The sequence below is a fragment of the Hypanus sabinus genome, chromosome 3 (assembly GCF_030144855.1).
Source record: "Hypanus sabinus isolate sHypSab1 chromosome 3, sHypSab1.hap1, whole genome shotgun sequence".
NCBI classification, from domain to species: domain Eukaryota; kingdom Metazoa; phylum Chordata; class Chondrichthyes; order Myliobatiformes; family Dasyatidae; genus Hypanus; species Hypanus sabinus.
The window spans coordinates 195,153,835-195,173,452 of NC_082708.1; the positions used below are offsets into that span (position 1 = coordinate 195,153,835).

General features: G+C 42.7%; 1 protein-coding gene across 4 annotated transcripts in view; it reads left to right on the forward strand.

Moving 5' to 3' along the window:
- Positions 1–19,618, forward strand: part of fbxo41 (F-box protein 41) — a 519,821-nt gene that overhangs the window by 396,319 nt on the left and 103,884 nt on the right. For all 4 annotated transcript variants that reach the window (XM_059965939.1, XM_059965936.1, XM_059965938.1 and 1 more), the window contains exon 12: positions 10,164–10,279. In XM_059965939.1, coding sequence (XP_059821922.1) covers positions 10,164–10,279 — 116 coding nt within the window. The remainder of the gene's footprint in view (positions 1–10,163; positions 10,280–19,618) is intronic.

Sequence of the window (19,618 nt, forward strand, 5' to 3'; positions counted from 1 at the left end):
TAAAATTTCCCTTGAGGATTTGTAATTCCTTTCTGAGCATTCTGTTTTCATTTTGATGCACCATCAATAACTCACTCTGAGACGTAAGGCGAGATATCAGCTTTTATTGATTGGAAGAAGGAACCAGGAGTGAGTGACCATCATACTACGTCCTGGAGACTGAGAGAGAGCATAGGGCTCAGATCACCTTTATACAGGGGTCTGTGGGAGGAGCCACAGGAGCAATCAGCAGGGGCATGTCCAGACAGGCATACGTAGTTCACCACACATTTTCTAACTCCTCTCGGATTCTTTTGTTTTCATCTGCTAACTTATCTCTCTCAGCATCGGCTTTTTGCCGATTTCCTATTAATTCCTCAATGAGGCAGGCAACTGCTACTGGCTTCAGTAATCGCTTAAATTCCTTGTCCGACAATTTCCCTCGGGCAATTCTAAACAACACTTCACCGCCTTTACCGCTGGTGTGTCCAGCACACTCCCCATGTTGTAGCCATTTCTCCAATACGTACTTCTGGAGGATTTCCCTCCAATCAAAACTATCCAAGTCCTTCGGACTTGAAGATTTCCCTAAATTCTTCATCCTTGGTCACTACCAACCAGTTACCCAGCCCCGATTTCTGTTTCTCACCCACGTGGTCCGGCTCGAGTCTTGTGCTGACTCAACAAGAGATTTAACCTCGAGCCCACCCAGGGACGCCAATTCTGTTGCAAAAAGAGAGAGAGAGAGAGAGAGAGAGAGCTACCGCTTCTACCTCTTCCAATGATTCTGAGTGAAGCACAGAGAGATCTGTATTTACTGACAATTACCTTTATTGTTCAAACTAACAAGTACGTGAATTCATACACTAAATACCTTATGCGCATGTTATAGCCAACTAAACACCTCACAAATAACTCCTTATTTGGGAATGACCTCCAGTCCAGCAGATTACCTGAAGAGTCTGTGCCTTCTTTAAAACACTAATCAAGTCTAGCATGTCAAGCTCACAAAATGGAGAATAGCGTGTCTTCACAAAATGGCAGCCTCCATCCCCCAAGCACACGGCAAGAACAAAGACTGCTCCCAGTGTCCTTGATTCATTTGAATTCACTGATTTGAAGATTCTCATTCTTTCTGGCCAACAATAGTAAAGTTACTATTGTCACATGTCCCTCCCTGGATTAGTGAGCATTTCTGATGAGTATATTTTGAGCAAGCTTGGGCATTTGATGGCTTTGTTGCAAAGTTTTCAGATAATATGAAGATAGGTGAAGGGGCAGATAGTTTTGGGGAAGTAGAGAGGCTACAGAAGGACTTAGACTGATTAAGAGAACGGGCAAAGAAATGGTAGATGGAATACGGTGTCAGGAAGTGTATGGTCATTTGCTTTGGTAATAAAGGAAATAAAAGTGTGGACTGTTTTCTAAATGAAGAGAAAATACAAAATACTGAGGTGTAAAGGGACTTTGGAGTCTTTGTGCAGGATTCCCTGAAGGTCAATTTGTAGGTTAAGTCTACAGTCAGGAAGACAAATGTGATGTTGGCATTCCTTTCAAGAGGACTAGAATATAAAAGCAACATGTAATGTTGAGTCTTTATAAAGCATGGTGAGGCCTATTATTGGTGTATTGTGAGCAATTTTAGGCCCATTATCTTGGAAAGGATATGCTGAAACTGGACAGGATTCAGAGGATCTTCACGAAAATAATTCCAAGAATGAATGCCTTGTCATATGAAGAGTGTTTGATGGCTCTGGGCCTATCTTCACTAAAAATCAGAAGATTTTTGGGAAGAGCTTGAGAAGGAGACAATTCATGGGCTTTTTCAGTTTTTTAAACGGCCAACCAATTGGGAGCAGAGGAGCTGAAGACAGATGGTCAGCTAGCTCACCATACAAGAAGTTTCGTCTAGCGAAGCAGCCGTCATCGGAGTGGACTGAGTCAGAGTGGGATGGCTTCAACGTGAACAGGTAGAGGTGAGGGTAGATTCTGATAAATTGTTGTTTTTTTTCTCATTCGATTTCTTTTTTAACTAATAAGTTTAGAGAGAATGCCAAGCAGGATGTTGGAATGCTCCTCTTGCAGGACGTGTGAAGTCAGGGAGACTTCTGGTGTCCCTGACAACGATACCTGCAAGAAGTGCATCCAGCTGCAGCTCCTAACAGACCACGTTAGGGAACTGGAGCAGGAGCTGGATGATCTCCAGATAATTTCGGAGAATGAGGATTTATAGATAGTAGGTTAAGGGAGATAGCTACGCCAAAGGAACAGGGCACAGGTAATTGGGTTACTGTCAGGCGAGGGAAGGGGAAAGTGCAGGCAGAGCAGGGCTCCCCTGTGGTCATTCCCCTCAACAACAAGTATACCAATTTGGATACTGTGGGGTGGGGGTGGGTTGACTTACCTGGGACAAGCTGCGGCAGCCAGATCTCTGGCACTGAGTCTGGTTCTGCAGTGCAGAAGGGAGGAGGGAAGAAGAGGAGAGCGGTAGTGATAGGGAACTCGATAGAGGTGCAGACAGAAGGTTCAGTGGTCATGACAGAGACTCCCGGATGGTTTGTTGCCTCCCGGGTGCAAGGGTCGGAAATGTCTCTGATCGCATGCACAGCATTCTGAAGTGGGAGGGTGAGCAGCCAGATGTCATGGTACACACCAGTATCAATGAAGTTGGAAGAAAGAGTGAGGAGGTCCTGAAGGATGAGTATAGAGAGCTTGGTAGGAAGTTAAAAAGCAGGACCTCGCGGGTAGTAATCTCAGGATTGCTACCTGTGCCACGTGCCAGTGAGGGTAAGTGTAGGATACTCTGGAGGATGAACACATGGCTGAGGAACTGGTGTAGGGGGCAGGGTTTCAGATTTCAGGATCATTGGGACCTCTTCTGGGGCAGGTGGGACCTGTGCAAGAGAGACAGTATATACCTGAACTACAGGGGGACCAATATCCTTGCAGGGAGGCTTGTTAGTGTTATTTGGGAGGGTTTAAACTAGATTTGCTGAGGGATGGGAATCAGAGTGCCAGAGCAGATAGTGGATTGGGAGTGAAAATAAATGATGTTAAAAGTTCATGCAAAGTCAGAAATAGAAAGGTAAACACAAAGTACACTGCAGATGCTGTGGTCAAATCAACACGTACAAAAGCTGGATGAACTCAGCAGGTCAGGCAGCATCCATTGAAATGAGCCAGAAATAAGCTCATTTCAACAGATTCTGCCCGACCTGCTGAGAAATAGAAGGGTTGTGTGTGGTAGTAATAATCTTCTGAAGTGTGTCTGTTTCAATGCGAGGAGTATTATGGGGAAGGCTGACAAGCTGAGGACATGGATTAACACATGGAATTATGACATTGTAGCCATTAGTGAAACTTGGCTACAGGAGGGGCAAGACTGGCAGCTTAATGTTCCAGGGTTCTGATGTTTCAGATGTGATAGAGGCAGAGGGATGAAGGGTGGGGGGTTGGCATTGCTAGTCAGGGAAAATGTTACAGCAGTGCTCAGGCAGGACAGATTAGAGGGCTTGTCTACCGAGGCCATATGGGTGGAGCTGAGAAACAGGAAAGGTATGACCACATTAATGGGGTTGTATTATAGACCACCCAATAGTCAGCTAGAATTGGAGGAGCAATTCTGCAGAGAGATAGCAGACAACTGCAGGAAACATAAAGTTGTGATAGTAGGGGATTTTAATTTTCCACATATCGATTGGGACTCACATACTGTTAAAGGTCTAGATGGGTTAGGGTTTGTAAAATGTGTTCAGAAAAGTTTTCTAAATCAGTTTATAGAGGTACCAACTCGAGATGATGCAATATTAGATCTCCTTTTAGGAACGAGTTAGGACAAGTGACTGAAGTGTGTGTAGGGAAACACTTTGGGTCTACTGATCATAGCACCATTAGTTTCAACTTGGTCATGGATAAAGATAGATCTGGTCCTCGGGTTGAGGTACTAAACTGGAAAAAGTCCAAATTTGAAGAAATGAGAAAGGATCTAAAAAGCGTGGATTGGGACAGGTTGTTCTCTGGCAAGGATGTGATTGGTAAGTGGGTGGCCTTCAAAGGAGAAATTTTGAGAATGCAGAGTTTGTATGTTCCTGTCAGGATTAAAGGCAAAGTGAATAAGAATAAAGAACCTTGGTTTTCTAGGGATATTGCAACTCTGATAAAGAAAGAGAGAGATGTATGACAGGTATAGGCAACAAGGAGCAAATAAGATGCTTGAGGAGTATAAAAAGTGCAAGAAAATACTTAAGAAAGAAATCAGGAGGGCTAAAAGAAGACATGAGGTTGCTTTGGCAGTCAAGGTGAAGGATAATCCTAAGAGCTTCTACAGGTATATTAAGAGCAAAAGTGCGTGAAAGTCGGCAAGTGAGACAGCAGGAGAATTTAAAAAGCGAGCAGAGGCTGAGTACGAGCTTCACTCCAGGTGAGGTAAGGCCGGGTAAGCTCCTTTAAATTAATCTAATTAGCTTAGGAGAAGGCAATGGAGGCAGCAGATAGGGCAATTGAGTGCTCCGTTTGCAGTACGTGGGAAGTCGGGGCGAGCACAGCTGTCCCTGATGACAACACCTGCAAAAGGTGCATCCAGCTGCAGCTCCTGAGAAACCATGTTAGGGAACTGGAGCTGGAGCTGGATGAACTTCAGATCATTCGGGAGGCAGAGGCAGAAATACACAGGAGTTTCAGGGAGATAGTCACCCCTAGGAGTCAGGAGACAGGTAGTTGAGTGACTGTCAGGAGAGGGAAGGAGAATAGACAGGAAGAGCAGAGCACCCCTGTGGCTGTACCCATCAACAATAAGTATACCGTTTTGGATACTGTTGGTGGGGATGACCTACCAGGGACAAGTTGCAGTGGTTGCGTCTCTGGCACCAAGATTGGACACTCAGCTCAGAAAGAAAGGAGGGAAAAGAGGAGAGCAGTAGTGTTAGGGGATTTGATAGTTAGGGGGACAGATATGAGGTTCTATGGAAGAGATCAAGAATCCCAGATGGTCTGTTGCCTCCCTGGTGCCAGGGTCCGCGATATCTCGGATCGAGCTCTCAGTATTCTCAAGAGGTAGGGTGAGCAACCGGATGTCATGGTCCATGTAGGGACCAATGACTTGGATAGGAAGAGTGAGGAGGTCCTGAAAGGTGAGTTTACGGAGCTAGGTGCCAAGTTAAAGGACAGGACCTCCAGGATAGCAATCTCAGGATTGCTACCAGTGCCACGTGCAGGTGGGTTTAATAGAAATAGTAAGATAGTGCAGATCAACACGTGGCTGAAGACATGGTGCAGGAGGGAGGGCTTCAGATTTATAGATAATTGGGCAGTTTTCCAGGGAAGGTGGGACCTGTTCCAGCAGGACTTTTTACATCTGAACTGGAGGGGGACAAATATTCTTGCAGGTAGGTTTGCTAGAGAGGCTCCAGTGGATTTAAACTAGATACGAGGGGGGAGGGGAACCAGAGTGTAAGAACAGATGTATGGGAGAAGGAAGAAAAAGAAGACAGTGAAGTTCTTTGTACTGTTAGAGATAAACAGAGAGGAAGAGGTGGAGAATTTCTTAAATGCATTTATTTTAATGCTAGGAGCATTGTAAGAAAGGTGGATGAGCTTAGAGCGTGGATTGATACCTGGAAGTATGATGTAGCTATTAGTGAAACATGGTTGCAGCAGGGGTGTGATTGGCAACTAAGATTTTGTTGCTTCAGGTGTGATAGAATTGGAGGGACAAGAAGGGGAGGTGTTGCATTGCTTGTCAGATAAAATATTACAGCGGTGCTCTGGCAGGATAGATTAGAGGGCTCGTCCAGGGAGACTATTTGGGTGGAATTGAGGAATGGGAAAGGTGTAGTAACACTTATAGGGGTGTATTATAGACCACTTAATGGAGAGCGAGAATTGGAGGAGCAAATTTGCAAGGAGATAGCAGATATTTCTAGTAAGCACAGGGTTGTGATTTTTGTGATATTTCTAGTAAGCACAGGGTGGGAGATTTTAATTTTCCACATATTGACAGGGAAGCCCATACTGTAAAAGGGATGGATGGTTTGGAGTTTGTAAAATATCTGCAGGACAGTTTTTTGCAACAATACATAGAGGTACCAACTAGAGAAGGGGCAGTGTTGGATCTTCTGTTAGGGAATGAAATAGGTCAGGTGATGGAGGTATGTGTTGGGGAGCACTTCAGGTCCAGTGATCACAATGCCATTAGTTTCAATATAATTATGGAGAAGAATAGAACTGGAGAAGGGTATTGAGTTGTGTAAGGTAAGGGAAACAAGTAGGGAAGTTATGGAAACTATGAAGATAAAAGAGGAGGAAGTACTGGCACTTTTAAGGCATATAAAAGTGGATAAATCTCCGGGTCCTGACAGGAGGTTAGTGCAGAAATAGCAGGGACTCTGACAGAAATATTTTAAATGTCATTAGAAACGGGGATGGTGCCAGAGGATTGGCGTATTGCTCATGTGGTTCCATTGTTTAAAAAGTGTTCTCAGAGTAAACCTAGCAATTATAAGCCTGTCAGTTTGATGTCAGTGGTGGGTAAATTAATGGAAAGTATTCTTAGAGATGGTATATATGATTATCTGGATAGACAGGGTCTGATTAGGAACAGTCAACATGGATTTGTGCATGGAAGGTCTTGTTTGACAAATCTTATTGAATTTTTTGTAAAGGTTACGAGAAAAGTTGACAAGGGTAAAGCAGTGGATGTTGTCTATATGGACTTCAGTAAGGCCTTTGACAAGGTTCCACATGGAAAGTTAGTTAGGAAGGTTCAATCATTAGGTATTAATATTGAAGTAGTAAAATGGATTCAACAGTAGCTGGATGGGAGATGCCAGAGAGTAATGGTGGATTACTGTTTGTCAAGTTCGAGGCTGGTGACCAGTGGTGTGCCTAGGGATCTGTATTGGGTCCAATGTTGTTTGTCATATACATTAATGATCTGGATAATGGAGTAGTAAATTGGATTAGTAAGTATGCAGATGATATTAAGGTAGGTGGTGGTGTGGATAATGAAGTAGGTTTTCAAAGTTTGCAGAGAGATTTAGGCCAGTTAGAAGAGTGGGCTGAGCAATGGCAGATGGAGTTTAATGCTGATAAGTGTGAGGTGCTACATGTTGGTAGGACTAATCCAAATAGGACATACATAGTAAATGGTAGGGCTCTAAGGAATGCAGTAGGACAGAGTGATCTAGGAATAATGGTGCATGGTTCCCTGAAGGTGGAATTTCATGTGGATAGGGTGGTAAAGAAAGCTTTTGGTATGTTGGCCTTTATAAATCAGTGCATTGAGTATAGGAATTGAGATGTAATGTTAAAATTGTACAAGGCATTGGTAAGGCCGAATTTGGAGTATTTTGTACAGTTCTGGTCACTGAATTATAGGAAAGATGTCAACAAATTAGAGAGAGTACAGAGAAGATTTACTAGAATGTTACCTGGGTTTCAGCACCTAAGTTACAGTGAAAGATTAAACAAGTTAGGTCTTTATTCTTTGGAGCATAGAAGGTTGAGGGGGGACTTGATAGAGGTATTTAAAATTATGAGGGGATAGATAGAGTTGATGTGGATAGGCTTTTTCCATTGAGAGTAGGGAAGATTCAAACAAAAGGACATGAGTTGAGACTTAGGGGGCAAAAGATTAAGGGTAACATGAGGGGGAATTTCTTTGCTCAGAGAGTGGTAGCTGTGTGGAATGAGCTTCCAGTAGAAGTGGTAGAGGCAGGTTCGGTATTGTCATTTAAAGCAAAATTGGATAGGTATATGGACAGGAAAGGAATGGAAGGTTATGGGCTGAGTGCGGGTCAGTGGGATTAGGTGAGAGTAAGCGTTCAGCATGGACTAGAAGGGCTGAGATTATCTGTTTCCGTGCTGTAATTGTTATATGGTTATAAGTACCTCTGCTATCTCCTTCAGTTCAATACACACTTTTCCACTATCACACTTGATTGGTCCTATTCTTTCACATCTTATCCTCTTGCTCTTCACATACTTGGAGAATGCCCTGGGGTTTTCCTTAGTCCTGTTCTCCAAGGCCTTCTCATGGCACTTCTGGCTCTCCTAATTTCTTTCTGAAGCTCTTTCCTGCTAGCCTTATAATCTTCTAGATTCCTATCATTACCTAGTTTTTTGAATCTTTCATAAGCCTTTCTTTTCTTCTTGACTAGTTTTACAACAGCCTTTGTGGAGCTTGGATCCAGTACTGTACCATCTTTTCCCTGTCTCATTGGAACGTACCTATGCAGAACTCCACACAAATTCTCCAAGCCATTTCTTCCTTTCATTTCCCTGAGAACATCTGTTCCCAATTTATGCTTCCAAGTTCCTGACTGATAGCCTCATATTTCCCCTTACTCCAGTTAAACGCTTTCTCGACTTGTCTGTCCCTATCCCTCTCCAATGCTATGGTAAAGGAGATAGAATTGTGATCACTAACTCAAAAATGCTGTCCCACTGAGAGACCTGACACATGACCAGGTTCATTTCCCAATACCAGATCAAGTACCGCCTCTCCTCTTGTAAGCTTATCTACATATTATGTCAAGTAACTTTCTTGAACACACCTGACAAACTCCACCCCATCTAAACCCATTGCTCTAGGGACACGCCAATCGATATTTGGGAAATTAAAATCTCCCACCATGTTATTATTACACCTTTCCAGAATCTGTTTCCCTATCTACTCCTCGATGTCCCTTTTACTATTGGGTGGTCTATAAAAAACACCCAGTAGAGTTATTGACCTCTTCCTGTTCCTAACTTCCACCCACAGAGACTCCGTAGACAATCCTTCAAATGCCTTCCTCATTTTCTGCAGCCGTGAGACTATCTCTGATGCCCGCACCTCTTTTGCCTCCTTCTCTGACCTTTCTGAAACATCTGAAGCCTGGCACTCAAAGTAACCATTGCTGCTCCTGAGCCATCCAAGTCTCTGTAATGGCCACAACATTATAGCTTCAAGTACTGATCCACACTCTAAGCTCATCCCCTTTGTTCAAAATACTCCTTACATTAAAATAGACAGATTTTAATCCATCAGTCTGAGCACGTCCCTTCTCTATCACCTGCCTATCGTCCCTCTCACACTGTCTTCAAGTTTTCTCTATTTGTGAGCCGACTGCCTCTTTCTCCATCTCTTCAATTTGGTTCCCACCTCCCTGCAATCCTAGGTTAAACTCTCTCAATAGCCTTAACAAACCTCCCCGTCAAGATATTTGTCCCCCTGGGCTTCAAGTGCAACCTGTCTTTTTTGTACAGATCACTCCTGCCCCAAAAGAGGTCTCAATGATTCAGAAATCTGAATCCCTGCCCCCCGCTGCAATCCCTCAGCCATGCATTTATCCTCCACCTCACTCTATTCCTATTCTCACTGTCACGTGGCACAGACAGTCATCCCAAGATGACTACATTTGTGGTCCTGCTTCTCAGCTTCCTTCCTAACTCCCTGTAGTCTGCTCTCAGGACCTCCTCCCTTTCCTGTCTATGTGCAAACACGAGGAAATCTGCAGATGCTGGAAATTCAAACAACACACACAAAATGCTGGTGGAATACAGCAGGCCAGGCAGCATCTATAAGGAGAAGCACTGTTGACATTTCGGGCCAAGACCCTTCATCAGGACAGTCCTGGCCCAAAATGTCCTGTCTGTGTCATTGGTTGAGTGTACTTGGCTTTTTCTCCTTGAAGCGACGGAGGATGAGAGATGACCTAATAAGATGATGAGAGGCGTGGATTGTGTGGATAGCCAGAGGTTTTTGCCCAGGGCTGAAATAGCTAACACAAGGGGGCATAGTTTTAAGGTGCTTGGAAATAGGTACCAAGGGGATGTCAGGGGTAAGGTTTTCACAGAGTGTGGTTGGTGTGTGGAATAAATTGCCGGTGGCAGAGATGGAAGCAGGTACAATAGGGCCTTTTAAGAGCCTCTTAGATAGGTACATGGAGCTTAGCAAAATAGAGGGCGACATGCTAGGGAAATTCTAGGCAGTCATGTCGAGTCGTTTACATGGTTGGCACAACATTGTGGGCTGAAGAGCCTGTAATGTGCTGTGAATTTCTATGTTCTATGTTCTAGATGGGATTTGTATTGTAGACATTATGGTTAATACAAGTACAGTGCACTGAAGAGCCTGCTTCCATGCTGACCCTTTGGATTAAAATTTTGTCTCATCATAATCATTTTTTATTTTCCTTTACAAGGTGTCTGTCGCAGTTTAAAATCTATTGTGGTGCACATTGGGATAACTGATTACTTTGAGGAGCCAGGCAGCCCAGAAGCTCGGAGATTGTTTGAAGAAATGGTTGGCAAACTTCAGGTATGGTCTTTGTCCTTCAGTTAGTGAGAATCAGAAATCCAGTCAATCCAACCCTAAGTTTGGATTTGTTAATATTTCTTGACAAATAATTTGATACTATCAAAGAATCGAAGAATGATTGAAGCAGCTGTTGAGTCTGTGTTGACTCCTCGTACTCCTTGCAGGAGTATCTGTTCAGTGCATTCTCTCAGGTACCTAATATAAGTCCTCTTCCATAACTGTGATTTGCACAAACTTTACAGGCAGTGAATTCTAAATGATCACACTTTATTTGCATAAGGAAAAGTTTATCAGCACATCCCCTGTCAATTACCCTACAGTATAAATGATGCAGGCAATGTACTGAAAAATCTTAATAAGACAGCTTCTATCTATCACATTTAAACCCCTCATCATCTGTTCACCTTTCATCAAATATGTTCTCAGTTTTTTTTGCACTGAAAAGGTTAATCCCAGTTTCTCGAATCAGTTTTGGACCAGTTTTGGAAACATCTTCTGTACCTCTCTAGGATATTTCGCATCATTGTAAAATGTGGGACCAAATATTTATTCAACAATCTAGATGCCACTGGTTGCAAAGTTTAGCAGATAGTTGAACAGTAGAAGGCTTTTGACCTCAGAACAATTTAGATATTGTGGTTAGTTGACAGAAAAGTGACAAATGATATAGGAGCAGAATTAATACACACAAAATGCACTTTGTGTGTGTGTCACTTGGATTTCCAGCATCTGCAGATTTTTTTCGTGTAGGAATAGAATTAGGCCATTGAGCCTGTCAAGTCTGCTCAGCCATTTCATCATGTTTGATCCATTTTACCTTTCAGCCCCAATCTCCTGCCTTCTTCCCATATCCGTTCATAGAACATAAAACAGAAATTTACAGCAAATTACAGGCCCTTTGGCCCACAATGTTGTGCCGACTATGGAACCTAGTGTAGAAGCTGCCTTGAATTTTCCTAGTGCATGGCCCTCTATTTTTCTAAGCTCCATGTACCTATCTGAGAGGCTCTTAAAAGACCCTATTGTTTTAGTCATGTCCTGACTAATCAAGAATCTATCAACCTCTGCCTTAAATATACTCAATGATTTGGTCTCCATATCCACTGTGGCAGTGAGTTTCACAGAGTCACCATTCTCTGGCTAAAGAAATTCCTCCTTATTTGTGTTCTAAATGAACATCCTTCTATTCTGAGACTGTGTCCTCTGGTCTCAGACTCTCCCACCACAGGACACAGCCTTTCCACATCCATTCCATCAAAAACTTTCAACATTCGGTGGATTTTGATGAGGACTCCCCTCATTCTTCTGAATTCCAGTGAGTTAAAAGTGGATTTATTATCAGATTGCATATATGTCACCATTAACAGCCCTGAGATTTATTTTCTTTCAGGTAATCAAGGTAAGTACAGAAAATACAATAGAATCATGAAAGACCACATGCAACAAAGCGGGCAACAACTATTGTGAAAAAAATATATAACAAACTATGCAAGTACATAAAGAAAAAAACATAAATAATGAAGATAATAAAACCAAAAGACATTAAGACATAGGAGCAGAATTAGGCCATTCAGCCCATTGAGTCTGTTCCACCATTTCATGATTCTCTTGCCTTCCCCCGTAAACTTTCACACTCTGACTAATCAAGAGCCTATCAATCTCTGCTTTAAATATACTCAATGACTTGGCCTACACAGCAGCTCATGGCAATGAAATCCACAGATTCACTACCCTCTGACTACAGAAATTACTTCTCATCTCTGTTATTATAATATTGTGAGCAGTTATGGGCCCCTTTTCTAAGAAAAGATGTGCTGGCATTGGAGAGGGTCTGGAGGAGGTTCACGAGAATGATTCCAGGAATGAAAGGGGCATTTGATAGCTTTGGCCTTTGCTCACTGGAGTTTAGAAGAATGAATGGAGATCTCATTGCAACCTATTGAGTATTGAAAGGTCTGGATAGAGTGGATGTAGGGAGGAATTAAGGATCATCCAGAAAGCAGACCAATTGATAGATAACACTTTTGAGCAGGCGGTTACATCTAGAGTGCCAAATTCGGGGAGTAGATGGATGAACACCGGGAGAGGTAAAGGGAGAAAGAAGTCAGTGCAGGGTCCCCCAGAGGCCATTCCCCTCAGCAACAGGTATACCCCTTTGGATACTGCTGAGGGTAATGACCTATAGGGCGAAGTCAAGACGGAGTAATAATCATGGGGGACTCTATAATTAGGGAGACAGATAGGAGATTCTGTGGCAGGATGCGCTAGGGTCCAAGATGTCTCTGAGCAGTTGCAGAATATTCTTGAAGGGGAGGTGAGCAGCTAGAGGTCATTGTAAATACTGGTACCAATGACATAGACAGGAGAGGGGTAGAGGTCCTGCACGGTAAGTTTAGGCAGTTAGGAAGGAGGCTGAAGTGCAGGACCTCTCTGGTAATCTCTGGATTACTCCTGGTGCCACGAGCGAGGGAAAGTCAGAACAGGTAGTATAGAATAATGAGTGTCTGAGGGATTGGAGCATGGGCAGGGATTCAGATTTCTTGACCATTGGGACCTCTTTTGGTACAAAAAAGTACAAAAAGGACTAGTTGCACTTGAATCCCAGGGGGCCCAATATCCTGGTGGGGAGGTTTGTTAAGGCTATTGGGGAGAGTTTAAATGAGGATTGCTGGGGGTTGGGAACCAAACTGAAGAGATGGAGGAAGAGGCAGTTAGCTCACAAATAGAGAAAGCTTGTAGACAGTGCGAGAGGGAGGATAGCCAGGTAATAGAGAAGGGAAACACTCAGACCAGTGGTTTGAGATGTGTCTATTTTAATGCAAGGAGTATTATGAACAAAGCGGATGAGCTTCAAGCGTGGATCAGTACTTGGAGCTATGATGTTGTGGCCATTACAGTGACTTGGATGACTCAGGGACAGGAAATGTTACTTAGAGTGCTAGGTTTTAGATGTTTCAGAAAGGACAGGGAGGGAGACAAAAGAGGTGGGGGCATGGCACTGCTGATCAGAGATAGTGTCACGGCTGCAGAAAATGAGGAGGTTATGAAGGGATTGTCAACGGAGTCTCTATGGGTGGAAGTTAGAAACGGAAGGGGTCAATAACTCTACTGGATGTTTTTATAGACCACCGAATAGTAACAAGGACATTGAACGGATAAGGAGACAGATTCTGGAAAGGTGTGATAATAACAGTTTGTTAGGTGTGTTCAGGAAGCTTTCCTGACGCAATATGTACACTTTGTAAATAAGCCTACAAGAGGTGAGGCTGTACTTGATCCAGTATTGGGAAATAAACCTGGTCATGGGTCAGGTCTCTCAATGGGAGAGCATTTTCGAGATAGTGATCACAATTCTATCTCCTTTACTATAGCCTTGGAAAGGGATAGAAACAAATAAGTTAGGAAAGCATTTAGTTGGAGTCAAGGGAAATATGAAGCTATCAGGCAGGAACTTGGAAGCACAAATTGGGAACAGCTGTTCTCAGGGAAATGTGGCAAATGTTAGGGGATATTTGCATGGCGTTCTGCATAGATACATTCCTATGAGACAGGGAAAGGATGGTAGGGTACAGGAACCGTGGTGTACAAAGGCTGCAGAAAATCTAATGAAGAAGAAAACAAAAGATTACGAAAGGTTCAAAAAACTAGGTAATGATAGAGATCTAGAAGATTATAAGTCTAGCAGAAAGGAGCTTAAGAAAGAAATTAGGAGAGCCAGAAGTACCATGAGCAGATCTTGGCGGACAAGATTAAAGAAAACCCCAAGGCTTTCTACAAGTATGTGAGGAGCACGAGAATAAGACGTAGGAGAATAGGTCCAATCAATTGTGACTGTGGAAAAGTGTGTATGTAACCGGAGGAGATAGCAGAGGTACTTAATGAATACTTTGCTTCAGCATTCACTATGGAAAAGGATCTTGGCAATTGTAGGGATGATTTACAGTGGATTGAAAAGCTTGACCATATATACATTAAGAAAGTACCCCAGGTTTCCAACCGCATCCTATTACTGCAATTTTTGGTTTACCAATGGTGGATAATAGTCATTTATCCTCTTCATCTCGACGAATGATTGCATTTGTTACATTAATGGCTAGAAGATCTATTTTATTGAATTGGAAAGAAATTAATCCTCCAACTATATTTCAGTGGTTTTCTCAAACTATCTCTTGTTTGAGCTTAGAAAAAATTAGAAGTGTTGTTTTTGATCCTTCAGTTAAATTTGAAGAAAAAAAAAGAAAGAAAGTACCCCCAGGCTACTGTGGGAGGCATGGAGGAGATTGCTGAGCCTCTGGCAATGAGCTTTGCATCTTCAATGGGGATTTGGAGAGGTTCTGGAGGATTGGAGGATTGCAGATGTTGTTCCCTTATTCAAGAAGTAGGGATAGCCCAGAAAATTATAGAATAGTGAGTCTTACTTCAGTGGTTGGTAAGTTGATGGAGAAGATCCTGAGAGACAGGATTTATGAACATTTGGAGAGGTGTAATATGATTAGGAATAGTCAGAATGGATTTGTCAAAGGCAGGTCATGCCTGAAGAGCCTGATTGAATTTTTTGAGGATGTGACTAAATACGTTGATGAAGGTAGAGTAGTAGATGTAGTGTATATAGATTTCACCAAGGCATTTGATAAGGTTCCCATTGCAAAGCTTATTGAGAAAGTAAGGAGGCATGGGATCCAAGGGGACATTGCTTTGTGGATCCAGAACTGGCTTGCCCATAGAAGGCAAAGAGTGCTTGTAGATTGGTTATATTCTGCAAGGAGGTTGGTAACCAGTGGTGTGCCTCAGGGATCTGTTCTGGGATCCCTACTCTTGGTGATTTTTATAAATAACCTGGATGAGGAAGTGGAGGGATAGGTTAGTAAATTTGCTGATGACACAAAGGTTTGGTGTGTTGTGGATAGCGTGGAGGGCTGTCAGAGGTTATAGCGGGACATCAATAGGATGCAAAACTGGGCTGAGAAGTGGCAGATGGAGTTCAACCCAGGTAAGTGTGAGGTGGTTCATTTTGGTAGGTCAAGTATGATAGCAGAATATAGTTTTAATGGTAAGACTCTTGGCAGTGTGGAGGATCAGAGGGATCTTGGGGTCCGAGTCCATTGGATACTCAAAGCTGCTGCACAGGTTGACTCTGTGGTTAAGAAGGCATATGCTGCATTGGCTTTCATTAACCGTGCGATTGAGTTTAAGAGCCAAGAGGTAATGTTACAGCTCTATAGGATCCTGGTCAGACCCCACTTGGAGTACTGTGCTCAGTTCTGGTCACCTCAGTACAGAAAGGATGTGGAAGCCATAGAAAGGGTGTTGCCTGGATTGGGGAGCATGCCTTATGAGAATAGATTGAGTAAACTCAGCCTTTTCAGGTGAGAGGTGATCTGAAAGAGGTGTATAAGATGATGAGAGGCATTGATCATGTGGATAGTCAGAGGCTTTTTCCCAGGGTTGAAATGGCTGGCATGAAAGGGCACAGTTTTAAGGTGCTTGAAAGTAGGTACAGAGGAAATGTCAGCAGTAAGTTTTTTACACAGAGAGTGGTGAGTGTGTGGAATAGGCTGCTAGCGACGCTGCTGGAGGTGGATACAATATGGTCTTTTAAGAGACTCTTGGAGCTTAGGAAAATAGAGGGCTATGGGTAACCCTAGGTAATTTCTAAGGTAAGCACACATTGTGGGCCAAAGGGCTTGTGTTGTGCTGGTTTTCTATGTTTTTATGTTTCTAACCACGTATGGTGAAATGGACTCCCCCTCCCTTTGATTGTACTTACGAAACCGGAAGTGTTCTGCAATAAATAATGGTTTCAGTTCTAAATCAGCAAAGCTCACTTCAGTTGCTTTGGTTAGACCAGTTAAGCTTAAAAGCTAATTGCATGCCTTTAAATCCAATGCACTCAGCAAAATTGGTACTTGTTTCTCATTGACTATTCTATTTGCATCAAAATAGTGTTCAATTTGCTTAGTACATATAGGCATGCTCCTCAATCCAGGCAACATCCTTGTAAATCTCCTATGCGCCCTTTCTATAGTTTCCACATCCGTCCTTTAGTGAGGTGGCTGGAACTGAGCACAGTACTCCAAGTGGGGTCTGACCAGGATGCTATATACTGTTTGATTTGCAAATGTTACTCTGCTACTTAAGATGGGTGGGAGGCAGCAGAAAGGAAACTATAGACCTGTTAGCCTGACATCAGTGGTTGGGAAGTTGTTGGAATCAATTGTTAGGGATGAGATTACGGAATACCTGAAGGCACATGACAAGATAGGTGAAAGCCAGCATGGTTTCCTGAAAAGAAAATCCTGCTTGACAAACCTACTGCAATTCTTTGAGGAAATTACAAGCAGGGTTAACAAAGGAGATGCAGTAGATGTCCTGTACTTGGATTTTCAGAAGGCCTTTGACAAGATGCTGTACATGAGGCTGCTTAGCCAAGATAAGAGCCTATGGAATTACAGGGAATTTACTAGTGTGGGTGGAGCACTAGCTGGTCAGCAGAAAACAGAGTGGGAATAAAGGGATCCTATTCTGGCTGGCTGTGGGTTACCAGTGAGTTCCACAGGAGTTGGTGTTGGGACTGCTGCTTCTTACGATGTATGTCAATGATTTGTACTACGGTAGTAATGGATTTGTGGCTAAATTTGCCAATTATACAAAGGTAGGTGGAGGAGCGAGTAGTGTTGAGGAAACAAACAGCCTGCAGACAGACTTAGATAGTTTAGGGGGATGGGCAAAGAAGTGGCAAATGAAATACAATGTTGGAAAGTGTATGGTCATGCACTTCGGTGGAAGAAATAAACGGGTAGACCTATTACTTAGATGGGGAGAGAATCCAAAATGCAGAGATGCAAAGGGACTCAGGAGTCCTTGTGCAAGATACCCTAAAGATTAACCTCCAGATTGAGCCAGTTGTGAAGAAGGCAAATGCAATGTTGGCATTCGTTTCTAGAGGTATAGAATATATGAGGGTGATTGATAAGTTTGTGGCCTAAGGTAGAAGGAGTCTATTTTAGAAAACCTAGCACATTTATTTTTTCAGTATAGTTCCCTCCTACATTTACCCTACATTTACACACTTAGTCCAGCGGTCATGGAGCATATGGATCTTGGACCTCCAGAAAGTGTCCACAGCATGGGTGATTGATAAGTTCGTGGCCTAGGGTAGAAGGAGATTAGTTATACAGCTCTCGTTACATGCACATGCAGTTCAACTCTGAGTGATTAATGCAGACACTTAATAACTGATCAGGAGTGTCTGATAAGTTCGCGGGTCTAAGGTAGAAGGAGATGAGTTATTAACTTCAAACTTTCCACATAATCACTCAAAGAGTTGAACTGTGTGTGCATGTAATGAAAGCTCTATAAGTCATCTCCTTCCACGAACTTACCAATCACCCCTGCTGTGGACACTTTCTAGAGGTCCAAGATCCATATGCTCCACGACCGTTGGACTAAGTCTCTAAACGTAGGAGGAGATGATGCTGAAAAATAAATGTGCTAGGTTTTCTAAAATTGACTCCTTCTACTGTAGGCCATGAACTTATCAATCACCCCTCTTAAGAACAGGGATGTGATGTCGAGGCTCTATAAGGTACTTGTGAGACCACACAGAGTATTGTGTGCAGTTTTGGACTCCTTATTTTAGAACGGATGTAGTGACATTGGAGAGGCTTCAGAAAAGATTCATGAGATTGATTCCAGGAATGAAAAGGTTACCGTATGAAGAACGTCTGGCAGCTCTTGGGCTGTATTCCCTGGAGTTCAGAAGAATGAGGGGAGATCTCATAGAAACATTCCGAATGTTAAAAGGCCTGAGCAGATTAGATATGGAAAAGCTATTTCCCATGGTAGGAGATTCTAGGACAAGAGGGCATCTCTTCAGGACTGAAGTTCGTCCTTTTAGAACTGAGATGCAGAGAAATTACTTTAGTCAGAGGGTGGTAAATCTGTGGAATTTGTTGCCACGAGCGGCCATGGAGGCCAAGTCATTGGGTGTATTTAAGGCAGAGATAGATAGGTTCTTGATTAGCCAGGGCATCAAAGGGTATGGGGAGAAGGCAGGGGAGTGGGGGTGACTGGAAGAATTGAATCAGCCTATGATTGAATGGCAAAGCAGAGTTTATGGGCCAAATTGCCTACTTCTCCTCCTATATCTTATCGTCTTATAGCATACATGAGCCAATTACTCACTTTGCAATCAAACACATCTATCTTTCTGATGAGACCAGCCACTTCTGCTCTTTCGTTTTTTTGTGATTTTTATCAACTGGTAGTCACTGTTTATGAACCCATGAATTCTTCTGATTACTCTCTTTTTTAAATATGAATGTCTCTACACATGCTGCACTGTTTTTTTACTAGACTGTTCCTCGATGAGCTTTTTTTTTGCTTAGATGTCTTACTCCACTTCAGCAGGAGGATAGTCATCTTGGGTTCATTTAAAAAATACTTTGTCACCACTGTTTGCTTTTTTATTTCAAAGCATTAAACTAATTCGAAAGAAAATGAGGGCCAAAAGATGTGAGTCTAACTTTGTCTTTTACATTAAGTGAGATGCACACATATCACATGGTACTGTCATGATGCATGTAATTCATGTATTTTTACATATAACAATTATATAAACAACAAAGAATGCTTAATGAAGCAATATATTTATGAGAATACTCAAATATTATTGAAATATTAAATACACAACAGTTATAGCATTCAAGTCCTGTCACAGTGTCGAGCCTCCTTCAGTGATTCAAGTTTGGTACAGAATTTCCACTTCACATGTGAGATGGCTTTCCAGAGATCATACCTGGACCTCTTGTGTTTAATTTGGTTACCAGACATGAATGCCACTTAATTGACCCTCAGCAGAATAATGATCTGATATTATTCCAGGGCTTCTAGTTTGGGAAGATTTTGTGGGGATGTCTATGACTGTACTCATGAAGTGCATTTGTTCAGATCCTGTGATGAGTCAGTGAATATGGCCCAGTCTACTGACTTGAAGCAATCATATGCCTGCTCCTCAGCCTCCTCTGGCCAGCACCTTGTTGTTTGTATCTCCAGAGCCTTGTTCTTTAGCATCTGCTGGTCTGCACCATGACCAGAGTCCTCCATACCCTACCATCCATGTACCTATCCAAACTTTTCTTAAACATTGAAATCGAGCTGGCATGCACCACTTGTGCTGGCTGCTCATTCCAGACTCTCATGACCCTCTGAGTGAAAAGTTTCTCCTCATGTTCCCCTTAAACTTTTCACCTTTCACCCTTAACCCATGATCTTTGGTTGTCATCCCATGACAATGTCATTCCATTGTCTCAGTGGAAAAAGCCTGCTTTCATTTACCCT